A 26,765-nucleotide genomic window follows, 5' to 3' on the forward strand; every position below is an offset into this window, starting at 1 on the left:
CTCTAAACTGAACTCTGCAGCTTTGTTTAAACTCCACTAGAAGACAATAGATAACCCACACTTCAGTTTTCATTACTTGCACACTAAATCATCTCCTCTCCAGCTAAAGGTCTGAGCTCCCGCTGCACTGTGAAAACATTCATTCAGTGTGGATCGAAAGCCAATATCATATTGCCACGAGATGATCCTATTAAAAGGTTAAAGAAACATCACTATGGAATTGAAGACTTTTGCAACGTTGAGAAAAAAGGCTGAAATAAGTAATCCCTCTAAAATGTTATTTCCTAAGCAGGCTACTTTGCATACTCTAGGAAAAAAAAAAAAAAAAGAAATAAAAAACCTGTACATGACATGGCTGCACTCTGGCTAATAAAGCTCCACTTCTACTAAATTTATACTAAATAAGCTCCATAACGAGCTCCATTATAGATGAAACCCTGAGCTACATCTCCAGCCCGACCTTTGCATCGGCCGAGGCGGCCGCGGGGATGCGCGCGCCCCGCGCTGCTGTTCCCCGCCGGCCGCAGCAGGGGGCGCCAGTCCCCTCGGCCTCGGGCGGCGCCGGGAACGCAGCGCGGCGGGAACGGCGGGGAAAGGGCTCCGGACTCACCTTTCTCCGGGAATTCTTGAGGATAACTGCGGAAAAAGAAGAAGAAGAAACATCATAAAGCAACGCACGCTTGCAAACCCGCGGCACGAGGACATGGAACAGAACAGCAACCGGTTTTCGACAAGTTTTGGGGTCGACACTCAGCGCTGCAAGATTTCCTTGAAAATTCTCAAGTCTTTCAACTTTGGCTTATTTACTCAGCTTTCCTTTTGCCTTTGCAGCTCACAGAATCCCCAGTCACTTCAAGGAAGACTTGAACAAAACCAAATCCAGACTGAGCAGCCTTTTCTAGGAACATACATCTGCTCAGATATCTTAAAGTATAAAAACACACAAAAGCATCTTTTAGTAAACCTTCTAAAGGTTCACAAATTTCAAAAATTTGTGTGTGCAAGTAAAACCATTAAACATATTTTGAAATTAACTGCTAGTTCAATAGGAAACAAAAGAAAAAATCAAAAATATGGGTAGAGCTACAATAATGGAAACTTATTAAGAATTAACCAGAAAAATAAAAATTAAAGCATTCTAAATAAGAATTCCTTTTCAAATAAGGAGATCTCAACTTATATAATGCCTAGAAAACCAAAAAAATATTATCATCCCAGAGGGAAAACATACTTTTATATACTGTTTCTTCAGAGCTAAATCTTGGTATTTCAGAAACTAAAATAATCACAGAATGCAGTTTGATGATACAGACAAATTATCAGGACAGAGTTATGTAGAATGGCATTCAAGAAGCATTCATGGGTTATGAACTAACAGGCAAATAAAAAGCAGCTGCCAAGATCATCTTTATGAACAATAAGCAGTAGCAAGGGTTAGTCAATAAGGAAACGCGGGCAAGAAACGAGCAGAAGGGAAAGGAATGGCCTAGAGATAAGAAACTGAGAAATGCAAACAGAGATGAAAGGCCAGCTCTCAGAAATCCAGGGTAGCAAGCGGCAGTAATAGACACAGCCCAACATGTGGGATGTTAAAATCAAAGAAGACTACAATGTGCGTGTATTTTGTAGCCTGCATGAAAAGCAAAACGCTGTTAACAGTGAATAATACTACAGGAAATAAGGAAGGCATTAGAAATTAAAATAAGATGTGAAACCATGGGGTCACATAAATGAATAGCAAAAGATTCAGTGTCAATATGCTCATAAATGCAGGTTCCCTCCCTTTGGTATTTCATCATCCTAAAAAGCATCAGTCAGTCAAGAAAAAAGTCAGTAGCACTGTACGTGCAAGTCGTGCACAGTCACAGCCCAATAACCCAAAATAGAAAACAGAAAAGAAGAAATAAATAAATAAAATACTATTTTCTTAAAAGAGAATATGAGAAAGAGTTAGTTACCTAAGTTTTTCCATCCTGAAGGAAAGGAACACAAATCTTCAAATACAAGATTCTGGGACACGTCTTATGTCTCCCTCCAGTCAGCACCCTCACCAGATGACTGTGCTGTCCTTGAAATTATAAAAAAGTTGCCACAGGGGCAGAAGCATACTACCAATGGAATGCTTAGGAGATATCACACAGGAGGAAAACAGCTATGTGAAAAGAACAGCAAGTACTAGGCTATATCCTAGTTGATAAGAGTTATAAGTGAAGACATTTGTCAAAGAAAATTCTGTAGTGCAAATGAAAGTATAGCTCAATCTTTTTAGCTAAATTGCTGACTGAAATTAATACACCATAGAACTCTCTCAAATTACCCTTGATATTAAAACAAAAACACCCACAGCCCTCTACTTTGTCTGTCAGAGCAGTTTGCTTAAACAAACTCATGACTTAGTTTTCAGTTATGTTTCAGTTTTCAGAGCTAAACAACAGAATATGTAGTAAAGCAAAGTCAGCACTGAATTGTTGTCTTACACCGAGTATGGTGATAGCAAGCTAATTTGTATCCTCAGTACCTTGTATTTCTCATGTTTTAATGAATCTTACCAAAGCAGAGGTGAAGGCAAGCTCTGCCCAACTAGCCTGCAATCAGGTTTTAGAATATTAAGCGATTCAAATGGGACAAATCATTCTGATCCCATTTCTTAGTAAATTGTAGCAGTTTCAAGAAGAAAAGACTTGAACCCATACAGATTTTTTAAAAAATCAGGACCAAGACATATTTTTAAATTGTTAATAAGGCTAATGTTTATTAAAAGATTGCAAAAAACTGTAAGTTATTAATAAGTGACTTTATAACATATTAAAGCCATGAAGTTCACCTACCTTGCCTTAATATCCTTGATCTTCTTAAGAAGAACTTCCCTTCTTTCTTTTGCTTTCTTGGGTAGATTTTCTCCTTTTAGTGTTTGGGAAACAAATGTTTCAACATCTAAATAAAGAAGAAAAATAAATACACATCAAAAAAAAGGACAAAATACTGCTGTAATGAGTTTGTGCTGATACTACTGTGAAAAACTAAGAAAATTATTTTCAGCCCTACTCACAGCACACTTAACAGACATTTTCGATTCTAAATGAGATACATTTGTTCTCCATCTACTTATGCTTAGCACAGCAAATCCTATGGTGACACTTGATTCTTGCTCACTTAATTATGCTACGTAAGTCCTAATAAATTGCAGTCCTATAACAATTACTTTCCATCACCTAAAGCAAAAGACAAAGCTAAAACATGGAAATAGCCTTTATGCATATATTACTGCCACGTTATTTCAGAAGTTCAAGCTCCGAAGATGGTTGTGTTATTTATTATTTCAGCAGTAACACTTACCCAGATTCTAATATAGCTCACTTACTGGTTACAGTATTTTCAAGTGTTCCCACAATGCCTCTGAAATCACTGACTGACTAAAGACTCATATCCAAAGCAATCCTGAAAACAATTAGGTAGACACAATAACCATATCAAAGGAGTCAAGCTCAACAGTGTACTTTAAATTAAGCACATATAAAATCACAAACTAAGGCTCTAGCCTGCACTAATTCTTACTCAGATGATACTTTTATATAGTTAGGTAGAAACAAAGCATTCCATAAAAGTTACCACCATTCTTTTAATACAGCAAATATCCATTCCATAGAATAAAAAGAATACAGTGTATTGAATTTGTGGGAGTGTAACTCCCCCCAGTAGTATGTTTTCCTGATTAACAAAACAATGGCAAAAAACACCACTAAAAGTTTCTTATAGTTACCAATCAACATACAATTATCCCAAAAACAGAAAAGGAGAAATACAGCCAAAAAATCCTGCTTGTTTAAATGTCTCACCTGTATGGGTAACAATTGCTCAAGCATTTGTATGTAACAAAACACCCTCTCATAGTGCCTGCCCACCCCCAGACACACACAGACACATGTATATATCTTGGTTCCCTCTGTATGGATGGAAATGCATATGAATAGTATTATTTTAATCCTCTAACTTTTCCAATCAGATGAGACATTCCATTTTAATACAGAAACATAAATAACTGCCAATTAAGTACACAAGTGGCTATGTTTTACTGCAGATTTCCTAAATTAAAAACTTAATAGCCTGCTTTTTTCTTTATAAAACAGAAACGTATCACCCTTTGCATTACAGGTTTTGAGAAAAAAAATCAAAAGTTACCTTTTAAGAACACTAGCACAGCTATTATAAAAATGTTCTTCTTTGCAAACAATTCACTAGATTATTATTTAGACTTTTAGATTACTGTCCTCACAGAGTGTGGCAAAAATATTCATTTTTTACAGTATTTTAGAGTTCTGAAGAATGATATTGATCCTCCTCTCTCCATAAGACAGAGAATATTCTCCATTACATTTTGCAAAGCAATCCTGAATGGGGGAGACCTTCACTCAGTTCTGTAGCATTCCTTCTTTAAAAGGACAGAAGGAAAGGCACTTAACATGTATTAATGAATCCTCCAGACATACCCCCAACAGCCTCTATGCTGTACACCAAGAATGCCTACAAGGATTTTTTCCAAACCCATGGAAAAAGTACACATCTTCATAAATTCCAATGATTGGAACTGCCAATCAAGCTGGCAGATGAGAACCCACAGAATCCAATTACATTGACCAACTTCAAAACTAAGATCAAAAAAACCAGATACTTTTACTATTCAGAGCAAAAATCAAAACAGATCAAAACAAATCAACAGTTTTTCTCTCAATGAAACCTAACAGGATTTTCCAGTACAAAACAAGCTTTCACTTGGAGAGGGGTTAAATATTTATTTTCCCATCCTTTTATATATTTATTTTTCCATACTTTTACGTATTTATTTTAAAAATTAGATAGCAGCTTCAAAGTTCTACCTAGGCACCAATATGCAAAACTTTAGAGGAATTAGTCATGCTTATAAATCAGGAGCAATACTTGCACAGTAACCTTTGAACACTAATCACAAAACTTGGATTCAGAAGTCTTCATATAAACTCAGTGGACTTCTTTACTTCTTGGAAAAGCTCAACCCAGGTGAGAATTCTGCCATCTCAGATTCTGACTGTCAAAGCTTTATTCAAATACAAACATCAAAACAACACAATTAAGGAGTATGTGGGGAAGAGAAACCAAGTTGATTATTATAAAACAGCATTACCGCTTCTGGCTTAAAATACACTGTGGATACAAAAATTTGAGGACTAACCATATTGCTGACAGATTTTGTTGTTTTCCAGAAAACCTTGGACTTCAAAAGCAGAAATAATAGGGACAGGGCAGAAGTAGATGCTCCATTTAGTCTCAGTATCAAGGAGAGTTGGAGGAGAGAGGCAGAAAGAGCAAGCATGTACAGGTTTGTCATTTCTGAACAGCAGTTACAGAAGACATCCCTGGGATGGCTTCCCTCTCACATGAGTATGTGAAACAAGTTCTCTGAGCTTAGGTGTACCCACAGTCAGGGTGCACTGTTTCCATCATGGAACACTATTTCTTCCGTATGTCCAGAGATACCATATGGCTTGATTCATCACAACCCCCAAAATATGAAGACAGACCTGACATACACATGATGCTAAAGAAGCAGTTCACTTGAAAATTACATTTTACTGTATCATAGAGTATATTATGTATCTTGTTCTAATCTACTGTTGTAAATCCATCCAGGATGTACCAGATGCACAAGCTTCTCTGGACAAGAAGCCAGCAAGTCATCTAAGTTATGATCATCACTTCCTGTGCTTCCATACTGTGGAGGAATATGGACTGCCTTAACATGAGGAAATGTTCCTGTAATTTCTGTGACCTTTCATAAAGTGATTTACGTAGGAATTAGAACAGAATTTGGGACTTCAGTGGGGCAGCATCCAAGTTTCATACCATAAACTTCAAAGAGAAGTAGGAAAATTTACCCATTTCTCGTCACTGTTCTAGTCACTTACTTGCTGTCCCCTCTCCAGGATGATCCACAACTTGGTCTCTCCCCTATAAGATTAATGCTATTCAGAAAAGAAAACTACTACTCACAAGCACTTCAGCGTAGAGCTGTTCCATGCTTCAGCAGCAGCTGATCCATTGAGAAATTTTAAAAGGAATAAAAGATAAATTCCAAAAAGAAAACATCTTTGAACAGATTTCTGGTCTAAAAGTACTTTAACTAATCAGTTACCCCAGAGCAAAAAAATAAAAGCAAATTGCATATTCCCATAAATTTCTCCTAATGAGCTGAGCTTTTAGTATCACACATTGAAGACATTTAGCTGTTCCCACTGAAAACACGAAAATAGAAAAATAATTTTAAAACCACTAAAACAAATAAAAACAAAACAGAGAAAAATACAAAGTGGAAACCTACTTAACACCTCCTTTCTTAAGTTTGTGTGTTAGATTGCTTGATAGCTTAAATACTCATACTTATTGCTCTGTTTCTTAAAGCTTGTGATGCTAAACTTGTTTGCACCATACCCTAGAGAAATTATTTTCCTGCAGGAATGAACAAAAGCTACCAAACTGAAAGATCCAATTGATAAAATTCACTCAAAAATTGTTCTGCCAATACAGGTCACAGACTGACCAAAAAGGAAGTCACACCTCAGTCCACCTCTAGTCCACTTCAACCAGCACATACGGCTCAAAACTTAAGTGCCAGTTCACAGAACAGTCAAAACCTAAAAGCCATTTTAATTTCATTTTCATCTACGGTCCTTTTTCAAAAAGAAAAGCTAAGATTTGTTTTGCATGTCATTGTTAAAACAGTTTATGGTTCTCTTTACTTCAATGGATTATAAACAGACAACACTGCAAGATTTTAATTGTTTTAAAGTCTTTGGAGCTATTTTCTTTAATGAAGGCTGAAACCACACAGATGGAATTTTTCAAGAACATTGTAAATTTCTAGCCCAAAGCAAGTGCTGTGTTAAAGAGTGCTAAGCATAACAAATCACAGCACATTTGTTGTTTACAGGATTTAATATTGTAAATGTAAGCCACACTTAATAAACAAATATACTTAGGACAGAACTACCTCAATTTTTCGTCATGGCGGGCTAAGTAGATTCCCACAGAGGGACTCAGACTGTGTGCTGGGTCGCTCTTTCTCCCCTTCTCCAGCAGATAGCCAAAATATTATCCAATCACATTATCAAGAAGTTCATCACTCCATCACGGACACATCAACTGATGAGTTGACACCGTTCAAAAGACAAGAATCAGAAGGTGGCGATGAGATAGGAGCTTTTCCGTGCACATGGCAGGGCCCATGGCCCAAGGAGAATGCAGGTTGGTTTGGAGGCTGGACACATATCCATCATATCACAGGGGCAACGTGGCAGTTGTACTGCCACTTGCTCAAGAAGGCAACAGCAGCTCAGCAGAGCAATTCTCAGCACAGCAATTCCTGCAGCCACCAGCCTTTTCTCTCCTTCACCTCAAGGATGAGAGCCAGCAGCCAGCTGCCAGCCAGAGAATTTGGGACAGCAGGCCAGAGAATTTTGGGAGATAGCTGCAAGCTAGGCACATTTATTACATGCATACCATCCAAAGGTGACCAATATTAAACAGACTGCCATGTACCTTTCAGCTTGGCATCAGAAAGCAATTAATTAATTTGATTTCAAAGTTTTCATGCGATTCATTAATAGGGAACAAGCCTGAAGACAAACCAAGCAATATCTGTCACTGACTGTTTTCTTAAATAAAGAAATATTTCAGGATTTTGCTTTTGCTCTCACCCTGACTTCACAACTATGTTTTAAAGACTCTCTCCAGAGTTTGTTAAATTGCCTTTTAAATATACATACACTTAATCAGAAACAGAACACATGATGTAAAATAAGTGACTGAACTTCAAGATGTCTAAAAATACCACATTTATCCAGCCTAACAAGAAGGTGAGCATTCCTTTTAGTGCAAAGTCTTGGAAAGGACTGCTTTTAAAAACTGCTGTACCTTAAACCCCCAGAAGCAATTTTATGTTGCTGTGTTGACACATACAAAGTGAGTATCATGAAAAATGTTGACGCTCAACAGTTTTATTAGTGATTTTAAAAGCAGAAGTATACATAAACTGTTAAGACTCCTCAAATGAAGTAAATCGGCAGGGCATGTCTTTTAAAAGATTAAAAAAGAAAAATTTTAATCAAGAAGTATATATATATATATATATAGCTACACATCTATCTCTTATCTCATTGGATGAGTAGCTGAGCATCCTCTCTCTCTATTAAAGAGGTGAGAAAAGATGAAGCTGTAACATATTAAGCATATAATGAAAAAAAACCACACCAGTACAAATCATGATCAAGTTACAAAGTGATTCCAAATGAACTATAATAAAAAATGTTAAGGATTAACCTAAAGATTTACACTGTATGCCACATTATGCTGTGTCTATTGTGGTTTGTTGACATATGATTATGAAAGAAACGTAAACCCAGTCAGATGAGAAAGATAGACTCCACGTTAATTGAAAAAGACAAACTAAGTGAATAATGAGTATATAAAAAATAGCCTATGCCATTTTTATCACCCATATATGACACTTATTCCCAAATTTATGGCACAGACAATTGAACTATGTTTCAAATCACTGGAGGTTATTTCTTACCAGGAATCCCTCTGTGCATTTTTTCACCTCACTGTTTCTAATCTTACTCCATTACTATTGAAACACATACATACTACCAAAGCTGTAAATACATGTCTACTTAAAAGATGCCTACAATAATCACCCTGGTTTATCTTGTACAGACGGATTCTTCAGAAAGAACTGGCATTTGTTAAAGACTTGGAAACAGAAATAATACTTTTTAAAAAGAGTAAAGTTTTAAACAACAATGTGCTTTTACATTTGAACCAGTCAATAAAGAAGAGCCACATTGTACCCAGAAGGCTTTTTCTAGGACAGCCATGTAAGCGAGCAAGTCTGGAAACAACTGACATAGAAAATGAAAATGGACAGTTTGTTTTTGGTGATTTGGGTAAACATAACCAGTGTAGTCCAAAAACAGAAGGTAAGCAACTCATCCACTGGATCCAGTGTGTTGTAGTTTTCTTGCCTCGCCCTTTACTGCATACTATTTCCAAGATGCAACTAAACAAGTAGGCAAACATTATTAATTTGAAGAAAAAAATAAGAGGATTCACACAGAAAAAAGTGATTTGGACAATATAACTAAGCATTTAAACAAACCGAATAATATCCGGGTAGAAATTATGTTTAGGGCAAGAACGTTGTTTTCTATTTAGGTTTGGGATTTTGCTTAATAGAACAAGGAAAATGGTATTAAGATGGGATATAAGGTTCCATATAAACTAAAGAAAATTTTATCCTATTTTCACAGCAAAAGTATTTGTAATTTCTAAAATAGAATACAGAAGATTCAAGCAACAAGTGTGAAAGGAAAATTAAACAAAAGACAAAGCAATAGCACCCATACTACAGTCACAGGTGTCATGAACAGGTGAAAAAATATAAATTATGCACATATGTAATGATCATAACACCATCAAAACTGTGGAAAAATAAAGAAGTCTTACCTCCAACAAAATGTTTATTACTGAAGCAATCTCAAGAATTTTTTTCCAGTCAAGATTACTAAAGCAACCAGTCTGGTTTACATTACAGAAGAAATAATAAGCCTTTGGGGGAGGAAGAAGCCTTGAAACTCCTTCTCAGCTATGAACAAGCCAAAACTTAGTAAGGAAAAATAGATGTGAGCAGGCCTCCAACAATCTTGTAACCAGCAACAATATGAGGGGAAAAGAGTAACATTCCACTTTGCCAAACAGCCACAAAAATATCACATAAACACAACAGAGGATGCCTTTTCAAAAGAAGAAAAGGCAGAGCAGGGCTGGGCTTCCTTCACTAAATTCCACTGTCTCGAGCATCATCTGTAAGTGCAGGGACATGGGTGGGGAATGAAGAAGTTACATACACTACCACACACCTCCAAGGTGTAAAGAAGAAGATAAGGGAGCAACAAACTCACTTTCTCCTCCTACCAGGAGTTCAACTCATGACCAAAGGACCCTGTTTCTGTCTCCAGTGTTTCCCTCCTACCACTTGAACAAGTCAGAGAAGAGAGGATGGAATTGTGCAATCCCAATAATCCTCTGCAATAAGTCTATTGCCACACTGACCTTTCCCCTTCAACTTTACAGAAACAGCTTCCTCCTGTTTCCTACTAATGCAGTTAGCCCTGAGCTCAAGCTGTGCTTCTGCCTGGAACATTTCAGCGCCACTGATATGCAACTATAATGACCCTGCCAGCATGTGTGACAGAATTTGTTTTTGTGTTAAAGATATAATATTGTTTAGGTTCAAAGTAAAGCACTCACAAGTCGGAAAATTTCCTGTGCAACTTTAATTCATCCCCTAGTGTGTTTATTCCCATTATCACCATGTTTAACTACAGGAGCACTTAGTGCGTTCTCCAGTAGGACCCCTACTTGTTCAGCATGGTGGGTGGACATACTCCAACCATCAATCAAGGGTAAGCAGGGATAAGGAAATCCATATGATCGCTCCTTCACTTGTTGCACAAGTTGAAAATCATAGGCAAAAAGGCCAAGAAAAGGAGGAAGAGCAGAAGAGCACGGTATTTATGAGATTCTGCACCTGTGAGGGCCTCTCTGCTATATGAACACCAGACTACAACACCGTGTTTGTCGCTACCCATTAGCTGCATGTTCTCAACTGAACCTGATATGAAGAAGTGCCTGGCACTTGTAATGGCCTCTAAACATAGACATCCAACTAATATTATTATCTGGAGAAACCAGCACAGCATGGAGACAGGTGAATTTGAATTCTAATTCTGTTCCACCATTGATTATTTTTTGCGACCCCAATCACATCTTGTTTATTACACTAATTTTACCGATGGGAAAACAATATTCCCTCATCTCAAAGAGGTGCAGGATCAATAACTGTGAGCAATTAAAATAATACATTAAGAAGCACCCTCGAAGAAGAGCATGCAGAAATTAATAACTATCTACTAACTGTGGTCTTTGTATTCTGTAACAGTTTCTTGATGAATAGTGAAGATATTACAGAGCTCCCTTCCTTCCTCCATTACCATGCATCTTCACTACAGCAATAGTTTGAGCAAAAAAAAGAAGCCTACATAAAAGATTGTGAGATCCTACACATATCAGTGAAAGAACTGCTCATACAGCCTGGATTACTCTCATTTCTAACTTTCATGCACTTGACTGATAACCTTTAAAAAGAGAATTTAACACAAACAGTAAAAAGTAATGCCGTATTTATTTTTCAACAATAAGCATGTTATTTAATTTTAATATTGTATAACCATACTGAAGGTAACAAAAGTTGCAAACTGTTAGTTACTAGTAGTAACAATAAAACAAGTATTTAAAGATCATTGGTAAATCATTCCATTGCCTTCTTAACTTCAGTTCTATAGACAAAAAGTTCTATATAACACAAAAAGAAACCAGAAAATCTAAAGCTGTACATACATGAGATACCTGCATATAACTTAGGTTACTATTCATAGCGACTCAAAGTACATACACCCAACCCTTTTGAGGAAAAATAGGTGTTCTTGGTTTCACTTCAAAATACAAATTTTTGTGTCTCTCTTTCCATGGCAGACTGGATAAAGAGGGGGAGAAGGAAGAAAGGAGAAGTTGTGTAAATGAGGTACCATGACTGAGAAAGAAATCACAATCTCAAATGATCCCATCTACACCATATCCTTCCCCTCAAGAAAAAAAATTAAAACACTTAAAAGATTGAAGAGTTTCATGATGAGCTTCACTCAGTGAAACTAGCAACAAAACAAACATATATACTCTGCATCTGACCATGAGTTCCAGAATTCAGTACTGCCACATAAAATACCAAGATTTAGAAAGGCTCTCAAAGGGTACTATTTATTTTTTCTAAATAATTAATAATGTGTTCTATCATATGAAATCATGAGAAGCTTTCCTTTTTAATTCTGGTGGCCTTCCATGCAAGTTTTAACTACAGATGGTATGACAGGCAAGTAACATAGTTAGAAACTGCAGTTAGAAAACACTTCAGACTGTTGGCAGATGAGATGTGGTGAGAGCAATATGTTTCAAGCATCAGTTCTTTGTAATCAAAGTGTTAAAAAAAGGAATAATCTGTGAAGGTGATGAGCTGCACTAGACTCTAGCAGGTGCCCAGCCATGTAATCGAGTGCTTGGCCTCAGAAGGAAGATTGCCATTCAAATTACCCATGGTTTTTGAAAAGTCAGAGTTACACAAGTTCCTGTGGCAGAAACAGAAGTTCTCAAAAGAATCCCACTGAAATTAAAATGGTTTCAGGATAGCAAACTTTTCAATAAAGATAACAGAAAAAACAACCTTTAAGTATACAATTTATTTCCACTAACAACAACACAAAAAAATTAAATACGAGTTCTTGAAGGTAAAAGATAGCCACCCATATTCGGAATTCCGAACTAACACCGTGACCTTTCACAGTGAGAAATCATCCCATTCCTACACTCCAACGCATCCTGAGAGCGTGGACAGCCAAGGTCAGAGGTGCGTGACTGATGTCCCAATACCCCAACAATCCAGCAGCCCTTTCGTCCGCTCCCCAGCGGCTCACTGGGGAAGTTCATTATTTTTTTTAGCTGATGCGGGCAGCCGGCCCTGCCAGCACAGCCCGAGGGCACAGACTTCCCCCGGACGGCTCGGGGGGGCACACGCCCCGCAGGCGTGTCCGTGGGATGCCCCGAACACACTCCCCCCGGCTGGCGCCCGCAGCCCCGAGCGCACCCTGCCGGGGGAGGTGTGGGCTCCCGCCGGGAGGGCCCGGCCCGCTCCTTCCTCCCTGCGGGTGAGCGAGCCGGAGCGCTGCGGTTCCCACGGACGGGCACGGGGGAAGGAAGTAGCCGGGGAGGAGGAACTGGGGGGATGGGAGGGAAGGGAGAGAACCCCCAAAGCCGCGCACTGGAAGTGATCGCCCAGCGCCCGCCGAGGAGCGCTCCGCCGCGGCCGCGGCTCCAGGGGCTGCTGACCCCGCACGCCCCGGCTCCCCCGGGCCCGTCACACCCCGCCCGTCACACCCCCGCGGCCCGCCCCCTCGGCTCTCCCTGTGCCCGCCCACCGGGAAGGAAGCCCTCCCTCCTACCCTCACCTGCCAAGAGGCTGCAGACATCCGCGGGGATGCCGGGAGCGTCGGACATGGTGCGGGCGGCGGGGGCTGCCGGGGGCGGCCGGGGACACCCGACGGGCGGGGCTCGACGGCTCAGAGCGGTCCGGTCCCGGCCCCGGCGGGGAGGAAGCGGAGGCCACGCCCCCCGACCGCAGCGGCACGGCCGCGAGCCGCGGGGGGCGGGGCTTAGCATGTCAGGGGCGTGGTTTCCAGCCACGGAGGCGGAGCTATGTAATGTGGGGGCGGGTTTAGCGGCACTGGGCGGAGCTTCACTCTGCGGGGGCGGGGCTTCCCGCGGGCTCGTTCTCAGCGCTGCGCATGCGCCTCATCCCCTCTTTCCCCGCGTTTCCAGCCCGGCGTGCGGGCGCTGCCTGCCACGTGACCGCTGCCGGCGGCCATCCTGCGTGAGGGCAGCGCGCGGGCCCGCCCCGCGCCAGAACCAAACGTGGCGCTCGGCGCTGGCTCTCTCTGCGCGTTCCGCCCCGAAGGGCAGGAAAAGTTGGCTATTGGATTAGAGTGCCCCGAGGCCTCTCTCTGATTGACCTACTGATTGTCCCGCCCACTAAGCCAGTGGCTGGCGTCCCCCCCGCCAGGGGCGGGAAAAGCTGTGGAGGGTGGTGCTTCAGGGACTTAATTTCTTGCAGGCGTCATTCTTTTAGAGCGGGGTGCCGACCTCGTCTCTGTCTTTTTGCTGTCTGGGGTCTAGGAGAGCGGACTAGAGCCCAACCAGCCGCTGCCAATGTCCCACTGGCTGCAGCTGCCGAAATCCAGCCGTGGAACTTGAGGAAATCATTGGAGCAGTGAGAACAGGCCCGTCCGTGTTGGTGTCTGCTAGCACAGGTGTGTGTGCAGCGGCAAAAAGAGATGCCGTTGCTACGCAACACAGCTGGGCTGCTAAAAGGACCAACTTTGCTGGAGTGTTGTTTATGGGGCAGCTTTTTTTGTATGTTTTTCCCACAAATCCCTAGTTGTATGTATTTGGAGCGCATTGGTGATGTAATGTATTTAGTGTAGAAATAGTCAAAGTAAACTCTTAGCATGTGTTTCTGTGCCCTGGATGGTTTTGGCTGTATCTATGTTATTGCTGCAGAAAGTGTTTGTGTTAGAGCTGTGGTTATGTTAGCACATCTGTATATCATACCAGCATAGGAAAAACACCAAGTAAAAGAAGTTCCATTTATGAAATTTCAGCTTTATACCAGTGTAATTATGTTAACACTTGTGGCAGAGCTGGCAGTAGGCTGTATCAGTCAGTATTAAACAGTTTCCTACTTCTGCCTGGTGTGGCTGTGTCTGCTGAAGTCTGCAGTGTAGATGTGGTGTTAGATTATATTGTTCTCCTGACCTCTCACATCTCTTTTAATCACATGGAGCAACTAATTTCAAATACATCTGTGTTTTCAAAGCATTGCAGCTTTATTACCTGACTTTATGGCCAGCCTGGCTGAAACTCAAGCAGTGAACTAACTGACCTGTATAATGTTGTGTAATGGTTTTTATGTTGGTTATCTAATTTCAATTCAACTATAATAAACATGCACAGGCATCTGGGTGCATATGTGTATAAATAGATCATGCCTCTTTATTTGTCTAAATACCTACTGCTCATCTGGTACAAGAATATGTTTGATTAATTTTTCTGTAGTTGGCAAGGAAGGCTCATCGGGCTTATGTTAAATTACACGTTTCAGATGTGCAGTCTTGGGAAGCTGCCATAAGGAATAGGAAAATGGCTTGTAGTCTAATTTGCTTGCTCTTTTTCAGGTTAATCATAATCCTACTTTCTTGTGTTGACTTTATGGCACTATCCATTTCTGTTCCAGAAATGTGTCACCTGAACTCTGTTGTAGTCTTTGTTTTGAGATCACTCTCCTGATAATTTATTCCATATGTTTACCATTTGTGTAAACTTTTCCTGTGTTTCAGAACATAAGATGGGAAGAAATAACTTACCTTTATTATTTCCCATCCCCTAAACTCCAGTCACTCTGGCTTTTTCTACTTACTTTTTTTTTTGTTAAAGACCTCCTTGTTGCAGTGAAGACCAGCCCGTCACACAGTCGTCAAGATTTGTGACCCAGGCCTATTTTAAGCCTTGTTAAGTTCCAGATTTACTCATAGTTCCCTAATTTTTAAATCTACCACTAATAGGAAGCATAATTCAAAACAGACTCCTTCCTGAAACAAGTCTGGCTTCAGTGCTGTTTCAGCCTGGTTTCTGAGGATTCCACAGCTTGTGCCTCATCGAAACCAGACACACCACTTTGCCTAATCAGGCCCATGGATCAGGGGTTCTTGATGTGTGGGAAGCAACACAACGGGGAACACACAGAAGTTTATTGTCCTTCTGTGTGGGGAGAGCTATGAAAACAGGGAGTTCAGGGGGAGTAGCCTACCTGGATCCACAGAGAGCCTACAGCAATGCAGCTGTGGGAAGAATAAACTTTCCCATTCAGGAGCAGCATCACTACTGCCTTGCCTCCCTGAAAAAAATGTGACATATCTGGTTTACTGGGAAATCCAGCATTTTTCCATGGCTTCTGCAGCCATGCTTTTAAAATTTAGATTCTAGGCAATGAATGAAAGAGGACCTGTGTGCAACTGCTGCTTGTTCTGTACATGTCCTTTAATAGAAAATTAATTGGATTACAGTGCATGCTCCCTGCACTGATCCCTGCACTATTTCACACAGGCAGCAGCGGCCTCGTTGGGGATACTCTGTGTTCTCATCTGTTGGCCTGTTGGCTGTCTGTCTTCTTTTGCTGGACTCCAAACAAAACAGCTAGTCAATACTCAGAATATTTATATTTTTTAATTATTTAATTACATTGAACAGTAGTTGGAAAAGATTTCTGGTATGCACATGGAGCTGTTAAATGGAAGGAGCACTGACTTTCTTTACAGAATTGCTTACTTTATACGCACAAAAACTGTGTTTAAAAAAAATCAGGAAATTATCTTATTGAATAACAGTGCCCTAAACATGGCAACCCTGTATGCCTCTTTGTGGTTGCTGCACTGAAGAAAAGCAGAGATGCCTCTAACAGTGGAAAAGCAGATTCAAACCCTTTTTCCTCTGGCAAAGCATCTTTAATGTTTTCTTAGGCTTTGCTACTGCTATTCAAGTTTAACTTATTTCCTCACTGGCAGAGATGCATTCAGGATATCACAACAGCTGCTTTGAGAATAAGTTTACACATTAACTTTGAAGCATAAAGAAGAGCTAATACTTCATGTTACAACTCATGATTTTGTGTATCTTCTTCTATTCAGAATCCATGTCCATGAAAGCTTTCTATTTTGCTGTCCTCTTCTGGGCATTTTATAGAGAAACAAAAACCTTGAGGTATTCGAGTCTGTTTTGCACAGTTGGGTTGCATTGACTGTACTACATAAGAATGTGGAAACATGCCCTTGCATTTAGAATTTAGCCTATGGAATTCAGCCCATCAAACATGAGCTGAACACACTCTTCAGTTTATGGGATGATCACAAATGGAACTAAAGTGTACTCGGCAAGACTAAAAATTTTGAGCATCAGGGGTGTGTTTCTTTATTAGTTTGTATGCTGAAAAATTGCTACAGCGACCTTTTTCCTGCAGTTTGGAGGCTTTGGTGTCACTCTTTAGTGTTCTAAAACTAATCAGTTATAAAACTGATACACTTTGCTTCATGAAGGTAATCTACTATTTATGGAGTACCTCCCAGGTCGGTACTGTCTTGCTCTCAATGTTACCTGTTATTATTTTAAGACCTCAGTAATTCCCGACTCCCAGGTTTAAAAACACATATCAAGAAACACAAGAACTCCCTTCCATGTTCATGTTTTCCCAGCTACACAACCACAGAAAGGTGCTGAACTGCAAAACTGTAAGAATTGTCCGCTAGATAATTTTCTATATGCCATACCATGACTAGCCTTTCAGCTTTCAGAGCTATTGAGTTTGATGCTGAAGTCTTCAGCTTTCCAAATATGGAGCAGCAAGAGCACAGCTTTTCATTTTTGTACTTGACTATTTTCCAGCAATGCCTAATTTTGCCTAAGAATTGCCTCTGCAAAGAAACATTGGTGTTTCTGTTATCAACATAATTAATATAATTTCGACTTATGTTTTCTAAGCATTGCATGTTGTGAGAAACATTTTTGCATAAGAATTTTTTTACCTGAGCATCCATTAGATGATATAGGATTGTGCATTATTCAGTATTTTATTAGACAAAAAATATTCTGTGTCTCATCAAGTTCAGTGTCTTATTTAAAAAAAAATTATTAAGAAAGCTCCTATCAGATAAAGGCTTCAGAGTTTCAATAAGATCCTGTTTTGAGGTGATTTTCCAGCTGGGTTGATTCAAATGGAACATCCTGAAAGTTAGTTTTGGCACAGGTAGGAGATTTCAGTCAATATTTTTTCTCATAAAAATCTATGAAAGCGAGCCAAAGATAACTCCCTAAGTGTTACAGAAGAAGATTTCTACTGCTTAACATGCAAATAGTGCCAAAGAAGTCTGGAGACAACCAGATAAATAAGACTGTGAGACTTCAGCTCATACTAATTCCATTTGTTCTTGTTTGTATCTCACCGCTTGTTCTTCAACATCCAAAATGCTGAAGAAGTGAAGACTCTTCCTCTCCCCCTTTCTTCTCTTCAAGATGTATGGAGATGTGCTGGTGGGTCTTTCTGCAGATGAGTATGGTTTTAGGAAGTGGGGAGGGAAGCTCTGTTTGACTGGAGTTGGTAATTAGATCTTATGTAAACTTTTCTTAACCCCCTATACAATCTTGATATCTAATGAATATTTTGGAACCATGAAGATTCTTAATAACACTGCAGTGAGTAAACATGCTAAAACATCATCTGGCATTCTCCAGAAGTAACATCTAAACCTCATCACTCTTTGGGAGGTAGATGAAGTAATGAGGAACTATCTAAATTTTGTGTTCTTTCTAGTTCATTTTACCTCTTATTAACTACGGTGTAATGCATTGAGTCTTATTTTAAACAAATTATACAATAGATAATGGAATTAATGAAGAGCATTTTTCCTTGCATTTCTGTATGAAGAGCCTATATTCTTTTACTATTGCAATGGAATGGGTTCTATCTGCTTAGTTCTACTCCTGTGCCATAAGGCACTCACCATCATCTGAGCCATTGCCCTGATTATCTTCTCCACACCTCTTCCTCCATCACTGAGAAAGGAGCAGGATTTTATTGTTGCCAGTTTGAAGGGATTGCGCTGTATTTTAGTCTGTCAGGAAACTTCTGTTCATTGACCACCCTGCAAGCCAAACAGAATAGGTACCCACTGAGCCCCGGTGACTCTTTTCTGCAGTGGTGTCGTTAGCCTGGCTCTGCATCCTTCATCCAGCCGCTGCTTTTCAAGAAACTGCTAAGAAGGTAGTATCTGAAGACTGTATCTACCAGATACAGCAATGAGATTTTAGGGGGAAATCAATAGGTGGACAGGTGTCCATGTGTAATTGAGCAAAAATTGTTACTTTGGAGACATGGAGGTAAATTTGACAATAATTAGCAGAAGCCTTGAGGCACAGGCAGCTTAAGTGTGCCTGTGTTTTGTGAGTGTCAGGGCAATCCCCCTTTTAAATTTCTCTCTTCTGTATATTGTAGAAGGAACAGTAACAAAAAAAAAGAAGAGGGGGGAGGAGAATGGGGTTTCAAGAGTTGCAAAGCTCTTCTGTGTAAAAAGTGCTACATTTCCCTTCACAGGGAAAATAAACCAGTCAATTTTAAAGTGGAACTGAATCAGAATCAGAGTAAAATCTGAATAAAATTTGTGCTACAGATTACAGGCTCACAGCCTCTAAACTGCTAGTCTTTGAAATAAAGAACTTTATAAACAAGTGGCATTTCTCAGACATACACCAAGCCTTCAACTAAATTAGTGAAGTGGTAAGCTAACAGTTAAAAAAGAAGCTGCAATGTCATTTTTATTTTTATTTTTAAAAAGTCAAAGTGCACTTTAGAAAAGTGCTTCCATCAGCCTAAAAAAATGAATACGTGATAGAATATTGTCTAACTAACAAGAAAAGCTAAATGTTGCCACATATGCATAGGCATTAGCTCTCTATCTTTTTAAAACAACTCAAATGAATTTTTGTCTTAATGTGCTAGTGTGTTTTTCTTTGCAGCACTCCTAGCTTTTTTTTTCTTCCTACACTTGTGATTGTCACGACAAGTAACACATCTGAAAAGTATTGAAAAATCTAAAATTAAACATTTTTAATTGTCTGAATTCAGCATTGTTTCTGGGAAACATAGATTAAAATCTTCAGGCTTCTTACAGAAAGGACTGGTCTGAGTGAGGCAGATATATAGGCTTATTTCTTGCCATGCAAATTCATTTTCTCTACAAGATGAACATCATTCATTACCTTCTTTAAAGTGATACATAGATATGTAAAATATCATGCCAAATAAGAAGCATTTGTTGTCTCCACTAGAAATTGCATTTGATTTCATTTGATTTAAGTGCTCAACTGATAAGCTTCACCTCGATGGATTTAGTTTACAGTGTGAACTATGATTTTGTGAAATAGAGAACCTTGAAAAACTCCTGATGCAAATACACTTTATTTATAAAGTGTCTTCTGGGATATCACATGACTTACAGTGAGAATACCCAATTAATAGAATAGCTTTTCTCAGCAAGTATTTCTACAATAATGTCCATAAAGTACAGTGTGCCTGGCTAAAAGTATTCCAGGACAATCACAGCAATATGCTAAAGAGGACAAGCAGACTTCAAGCCAATATTGTCTCACTTTTTTTTTACTTCTTAATTTAATAAAAAGCTCCGAATACAGAGACTGATGGGTTTTCAAGTTCTGACTGACGGGTTTTCAATTGATCTTGATGTTTTATAGCTCCCAACACTTGGGTAACTAAGCACCTTACAAACGCAACCAAAACAGAAACCTTAGGAGGTAAAGAGGAGTTATTACCCCCAGGCTGTAGAAACAGTGCCCAGAAGGAGAAGTGGCTTTGCCAGACTTCTGTCTTTCTAGACAGGGGAAGTATGTGGCAGCATGTGGAGATCAGATCACAGAAATCCTGAACAAGTACATCCACTGCTGGGCCATACCACCACTCCTGCAGGCCACTGTAATCCTTCAGCTGTCACTGGCTCACTGGAAGATCATTTAATTCCTGTCCTTTCCATGAAAAGTTTAATGTATAGAGTCCTTATATTTCTGCAGTCCCAGAGTGTACATTAGGGGGCTGCCCTGCATCCCCAGCAGCTGGCACAGTGCAATCCTTCTCACTTGGCAGAGCTGCCTCCGTCACTGTTTTTGCTTCTTATCTTTCCCAGGCATGAGCCTGATGCTAACATTATAGATGCTGTTAGCAACTTAAAAGTCAAAAAAATTAGATGGATACTGATCTGGTTTACATTTAATTTAAGAAATCAAAGCACTTATAAAAGTCTGCTTCCAAAGGATTGTGTTTGCCTTCACTGACATCTGTATGGATCTTCCCAGATGGGTATCTCCCAGCTTCAACCATGATGTGAAGAAGCACCTCAGCCTCATCTCTCATCTATCTTCGCTGTTTCCATTGAGGCTACTGACCCAAAAACCAGCTACCAGTTCTGTAGTGTCTGCTGAGCAAATGTCTCCATGATGTATAAGTCATATTCATCCATAAAGTGTGAAACTGTTGTCCCTTAATCTAACACTGCTAAGCATTAAAGATTCAACATCCTAGACCTAGTCACTGACAAATAAAAGAAAACGAGACCAGGGTATGGAAGGCAGTCTCAGGGCTTCCCAATCAACTGCTTGGTTTTGCCAAATACACTGTCTTACCCTATCTTACCCTTTTCTGCTTAAAGGTTTATCAATGCAATTATTCCTAATGAAAATATTAAGTAGGATGCCAAACTCATGAGCCCGAGGGCTGTTTTTTCAAGTTTTCATTACCTGCTAAGTAAATTAATTAATGCAAATGAAACGCTAGTGTCGTAAAACGACATCCTGTTCTAATTGAAGACAATGGCAAAACTACCATTGACCTCCATGGGAACAGGTTCAGGCCCATAACTTTCATACATTGTACATTAAGCGACATAATCAGAAATACTATCTTCTCTCATTAAAATGAGATATAGATATAGCATGACAAGTAGCAGCACAGGGACTCTTCTGATGACTGTAATTAGAGGTTTTTAATGACAGGTTAGGTATGTTTAATATGCAATTCCACACTGCTGTTGTACTATCAGATTCTGTTCAGGATCTTTACATATAGCATAACTGAATTCAGAGGCAGATGAATGTTTCCGATATTTCAAATTCAGCAGTTTTGCTGATTTAGCACCTTCTGAAGCATGCACCATGTGGTGAACAAACACTGCCAGCAAAGATGTTTTCCTCCGAGGTTTGCCAGGGATTTAAAATTTTAACACTTTCCTGCTCTCCTTACAGATAAAAGAGTGTTGTTATGCAGACAAAAAGAGCTGTGCAATCATTCTAATAGGTATAATTTCATTATCTCTGAGGAATTTAGGTGTGGAACCAGCTCCATGTATTAGCTAATAACCAATCCATTACTTGATTAACTGACTTACATGAAGAAAGCTTATTATCCATACATTTGTCTGCTTGGAATTAAGTCATAAAAAGATATTGAATATATGTATTTTTCATGTTTCAATATCTTACGTAAAAAGCATTGTGCCAGATCCCAGTGAAATCTTCTGAAGAATAATAACATGCCTTAAAAATAGCAGATGCTATAAACACATAAAAACAATGTAAAAATAACCCAAGGCACCACTAATTAGGCATGAGTCAGTGCTTCCAGTAAATTCATGGCAGCCGCAAGCAACAGGAAAAGAATTGTATATCTCAAAGCATTGCCAACTAAGTGCAGAAACTTAATCCAAAGGATTTGAATGTCTCATGTTTTTGAGATTGCCGGTTCCTATCCATATATACAGTTGCCTTCTCTTGGGATTTTTCTTTCTCCCCCCAGCTTATCTGTAGCTTCTTCAGAAAGTCATCAACATCTGATACAGTAATATTTAGAAATTATTGTATGAGCTGGTATGTTTCTTTTATTTCCATAGTGTTTGGAATGTATTTTGGCCGGGAAGCCTGAAGCTAAATACTCTGTCAGTCATAAGCCATGCCAGAGATTCTTGGAAGCACCTGCACCTTGCAGTCATGCAAATGCCTTTGAGATATGTCAGAATGCTGTTTATTTGCACCATACCAACCGCATGTCATCTGAATTAATTTTCACATTCTTGTCCTGATGGGACATGGCTCTGAATATAAGAATTGACACATGTGAGAGCAGTGTAGTTAAAGAGGTATTGATGCTTTGCCAAAATTATGCAACAGATCTTTGCTGGCCAGCAATATGATTAAACTAAGATATATTTTTGAGTTACGTATTAACAGCACCAACGCACAGATATGTATATTCTTTCTCAGAGATGCATCAAGAGATGAGTCCAATAGTGATGTGAATGTGGTGAGAGTCCAAGATACAGCAGTATTAGAGTAGTGTCACAGTCTTAAATAAATGCAGCACATCAATTCTTCCCAGCACTGTCCTACATAACAGTAAACACCTTGGGGTGGAAAGTCCTGTGGACAGTTTCTTCACTCCTTTTTCAGCAAAATCATGTCGCTTGGAGAGCAGAAATGAAGTGGAAGAAACCTTGTTCACTTGTAGTCCTTCAAAACATCATTAATTTTTCTTTGAAAGATTCAGTAACAACAGTAGCACCTTAGAGAAGATTCAGACTGTATCACCTGTACCTCAGGAAGGTTGCAGCAAGATTTGTTAATCTCCTGTGTTGTGGCTTTGTGAACATAGATCTGAGTGCTGTATTACTCAAAAGATTGTCCTTTTTCTCTCAGTCTCTGTCTCCTCCATACTGCCTTTTCTTTTGTTTTGTGACACTAGCAAAGTGAAGGACTCTGTAGATGGCTTATCTGAAAGCAGGACTGTAGAAGGAGGATGTGATCTGCACATTTTTGTCACATTTTACACCATATATTTATCTAAAAAGAGTAGGGATGACATAGTAGTGGGCATAGTGCTTTTATCACACAGATTGCTAGCTACATCTATCAGTTTTCTATGAAAGAAAATAAGTAATGGTGTCAAGCTCAACCCTTACTTCTACATGTTCCTAAATCAAAGAGGAAATTTGAAGAAATGGATGATGATTTGTTTTCACTGTAAGAAATATCTGGGTACGTTTGGGTATTGCTTGCAAAAGTACACCAGGGACTTTTGAGGGATGTGGGAAGCCCCACTAGCCCAGTAACATCTCTGGACAGGAGAGGCTGTCAAGTAAGGGACTCCAGATCACATGGATCCTGTGAGTGCACAGAAGAACAAACAGGCAGTGGCCTCTGATCTATTCTTTTACAGAATATATTGCCTTCTTTCTAAATGAATTGAGCGCTGAATCTGCTAAAACTGTTTTTGTCTTGTGGTTGATTTCTGAGGGAGGTTTTTTGCACTCTGGCATACACGAAAGATCCTGCTATTTTTAGTGTGGGTTCTCTTAGGTCTTAGAACTTTTGAATTCACACTTCAGCCTCTCTACAGAATTTGTAGAACATCCTCTCCTATTCATCTTCATATGTTCATGAACTCCTAAAAAATTTAAGTATCTGAGAAACATTTGCTCATTTCTAATGAGGTCTAAACCAAAAGGTTTCCAAGACAGTATTGGGTACATACATAAACATACACAAATAAATGCATAGCAACAAAAACACCACATTCTTGGATGGCTCAGTTAAAATTACCTGTTATGGATAGTGGATGCCTGCAGGAGTTGATGTCCAGTTCCATGTTTGAAGCTGAACATATTCTCCTTAATTATAATAAAAATGTTACCTGTTTTTGTTACAGCTTCTGCCTGACCACGTTCTAATGTGCCCATGGCAAGGAAAATATTGTTTCCATTCCAATTGGCATAATGAGAAAATGCATTTAATGTGTTGGCTTCAACACAGTATTTATCAGAACATTATCCTTTGAAATTGTCAGTTTATGGCATGATAATTAGATCTGGTACTTGAAACCTGTCAAGTAAAAGCAAGCTTTCTTCAATAATAGTATTCCTTTTCACTTCACAGGTGGGGCCTAATAAAGTGAACTGCTAAAAAGTATTGAGGCAGTAGGAGGCTTGGCATTTCAGTCAGTGCAACAAAGATTGCATCCCAAGGAATTGCTGATATTGTTTTTCCATATACAAGCCTTCTTCGTGAGTAAATCCTCTCCCTTACAAACTGGAAGGCAGGAATACTATTGAGCAATAAAGGATAGAGGGAATGAACATGATAGTGTAACTAATAATTAATAAATAGATGGGAAATAGTTAAAAATTAATAGGAAATATGATATATTTACTCTGGTGCAGTATCTTTTGTTGAATGAGATGTAGTCTGGCTTGGCCTATCCTGCAAAGCTACCTGTGTCCCAGTCACAAGAGAATGGCCTTTTCAATGTAAGGTCCCTAAGCAGTAAGATAAACTCTGAGAAGTAATAGGTGAAGTGTTATTCCACCTCTGGAAAGGGGAAGGTAAAAAGTTAATCAATTCTAAAATAAAGTCAATGGAGCAGCTGTTTCAGTTGAGGGCATTGCACCACTGACAACAATGAGAGTAAAGGTAGTTAGCCTGAAAATTATAAAATTATTTCCAAATATTACTTTGCACTGACTTTTTTCTACTGGTATATGGTTTTTAACATCACATCTTATTGTAAATTTTGTGACTTGGGGTGTAATGCACATTTGGTAGGCTGATGCTACAATATATAAATTATATTTTCCTTTTATTCAATTTTCTGAAACAAAAATATTAGAACTCTGATGACTGGCAACATGGCACGTAATCTAAATTCCTTGCAATTTCTGTAGTATTTTAAAAAGGATGTATGCATTAACTCACTCCACATTTTAGGTTTAAATGATTGCCACAGAGAAGGTTCACTTTAAAAATGGTATTAGGCAACTTTGATGACATCAACTTACAACAAAAGTTAAGCTCTTAAGTGCTGAAAATACATTGGAAAGAGTCTCAGCCCATGCAACACTGAGGGCAGCAACTGCTTGCTACTTTTAAAAATCTCAGTCTAAATTTGAATGAGTGCCTAAGTAAACACTCAGAACTTGGTTCATAAACTAAACTATGGGAAATCTGTCCTGAAAAACACCAGGGGTTTTGCCTACTAATATGCCCAAAGGTGTGCCTGGAGTCATTAGGGAACAAAGACCTGTCTGAGAAACATTATGAAGATTAATAACTGTGCATACAAGATTGGAAAGGAGCAAGCAGAGGGCATATTGCTTATTGCCTGTATCTATCAGGGACTGGGATGAAAAATAAATCAAATCCAGAAAGGTTTTCAAAGAGGTTTTAGAAAAAATTAAGAGTTGTAGCAGGGCAAGGTTGGTCCCAGTATAAGTACAACTAACGTTTCTTCCTACCTCCTAGAACATTTGAGAGAAATAAGACCTCTGAAAAGTAGGCTGATGGTAATACAGATGCAATATTATCATATTCATTTCAGTAACAGAATGAATTTTTCCTTGCTGGGATAACTGAGAAGTTTCCATTTTGAATGTTTCTGCGTGTAAAATGATGAGGTGCATTAGAATAGGTTATCTGGATTTTGACCATCTTGTTTCTTGAACAAATAATTTTTCTTAGATCCATTTCAGGAATATTTGAAATACCTATGTGTAAAGGGAAAACGTAGAGGAAGTTCATAGCCTCCTTGTATCTTTATCCCATTGACTTGTAAGACACTAGACAATAAATAAATGAAGCAATACTTTGTTGTTACACCTAGAAGATAAACAACTACCGCATATGCATGCAGTATGGAAATGGTGTGAGAAAGTGGAGTATCTTGGGAATTATTACAGAGAACAGTTGAATTTCGTGTTCCAAAATGTGATACCCTCCCATGTGGCTCATCTCTTGTTTTTAAGGCTTAGCCCTCTGGGATGTACAGTAGAATTCCTGGAAAGGAAAAGAAGGAGATGTATGGATATAATGTCAGTCATAGATTGCACTTACTAGGCTTGAATTCTTAAAAATTGCTCAGGTCAGAAGTAACAAGATAGAGGGAAATTGATTCAATCAGTTTTAAAGCAGTTTTCATGAGTTACTGTAACAAACACTTGACTGGTCTTACTCCTTTTGTTAGAAACAATAAAAAGAAATAGGATCTGCAGTTTACAGGGTCTTATTCTTCAGACCAAAGTGGTCTAGACGAGATAATCCAGAGTGGATTTGGTTGTAACTGCCTGCAAACTATTGTGATGTGTGCATGCAAAGGGTAAAATAGAATAATTTTTTAGTGTGTGACTCATTTCATTGCAAGTAGAGTTTCTTCTAATAAGCACCATCTTGCTACCCACTGAAGGATTAATCAGATTGGTGCATATTGAAAGGACTGGACTCTGGCAGGAAACAGTCAAGGAGCCAGACATCAATTCTATTGGCAGACAGCTTTTTTGAAGCATTTGTCCACAGGGATAAATTCACCTTGGCTTGTAGAGGAGAATGCATGTAGCACATACTTTCTGTGCTTGAAGTGT

At 39.1% G+C, this 26,765-nt stretch overlaps 1 protein-coding gene and 1 long non-coding RNA gene across 3 annotated transcripts in view; one reads left to right on the forward strand and one right to left on the reverse strand.

Annotated features, from left to right (window-relative positions):
• SKAP2 (src kinase associated phosphoprotein 2) overlaps positions 1 to 13,251 on the reverse strand; it is a 121,547-nt gene extending 108,296 nt beyond the window's left edge. The window contains exons 1-3 of one of the 2 annotated variants that reach the window (XM_033073303.2): positions 13,146 to 13,251; positions 2,829 to 2,934; positions 611 to 636 (exon numbers count right to left, since the gene is read on the reverse strand). In XM_033073303.2, coding sequence (XP_032929194.1) covers positions 611 to 636; positions 2,829 to 2,934; positions 13,146 to 13,194 — 181 coding nt within the window. In that variant the 5' untranslated portion in view covers positions 13,195 to 13,251. Of the gene's footprint in view, positions 1 to 610; positions 637 to 1,958; positions 2,069 to 2,828; positions 2,935 to 13,145 lie in introns of those variants that run through there. The other variant, XM_033073312.1, reaches the window with a different exon arrangement.
• LOC117003407 lies at positions 13,115 to 14,735 on the forward strand. The gene is made up of 2 exons (XR_004419510.1): positions 13,115 to 13,195; positions 13,870 to 14,735. It is a non-coding gene; the product is annotated as an uncharacterized LOC117003407 (long non-coding RNA).
• Positions 14,736 to 26,765: the final 12,030 nt, after the last annotated feature.

Source organism: Catharus ustulatus, chromosome 1 (assembly GCF_009819885.2).
Source record: "Catharus ustulatus isolate bCatUst1 chromosome 1, bCatUst1.pri.v2, whole genome shotgun sequence".
In the NCBI taxonomy this organism is placed as follows: Eukaryota; Metazoa; Chordata; class Aves; order Passeriformes; family Turdidae; genus Catharus; species Catharus ustulatus.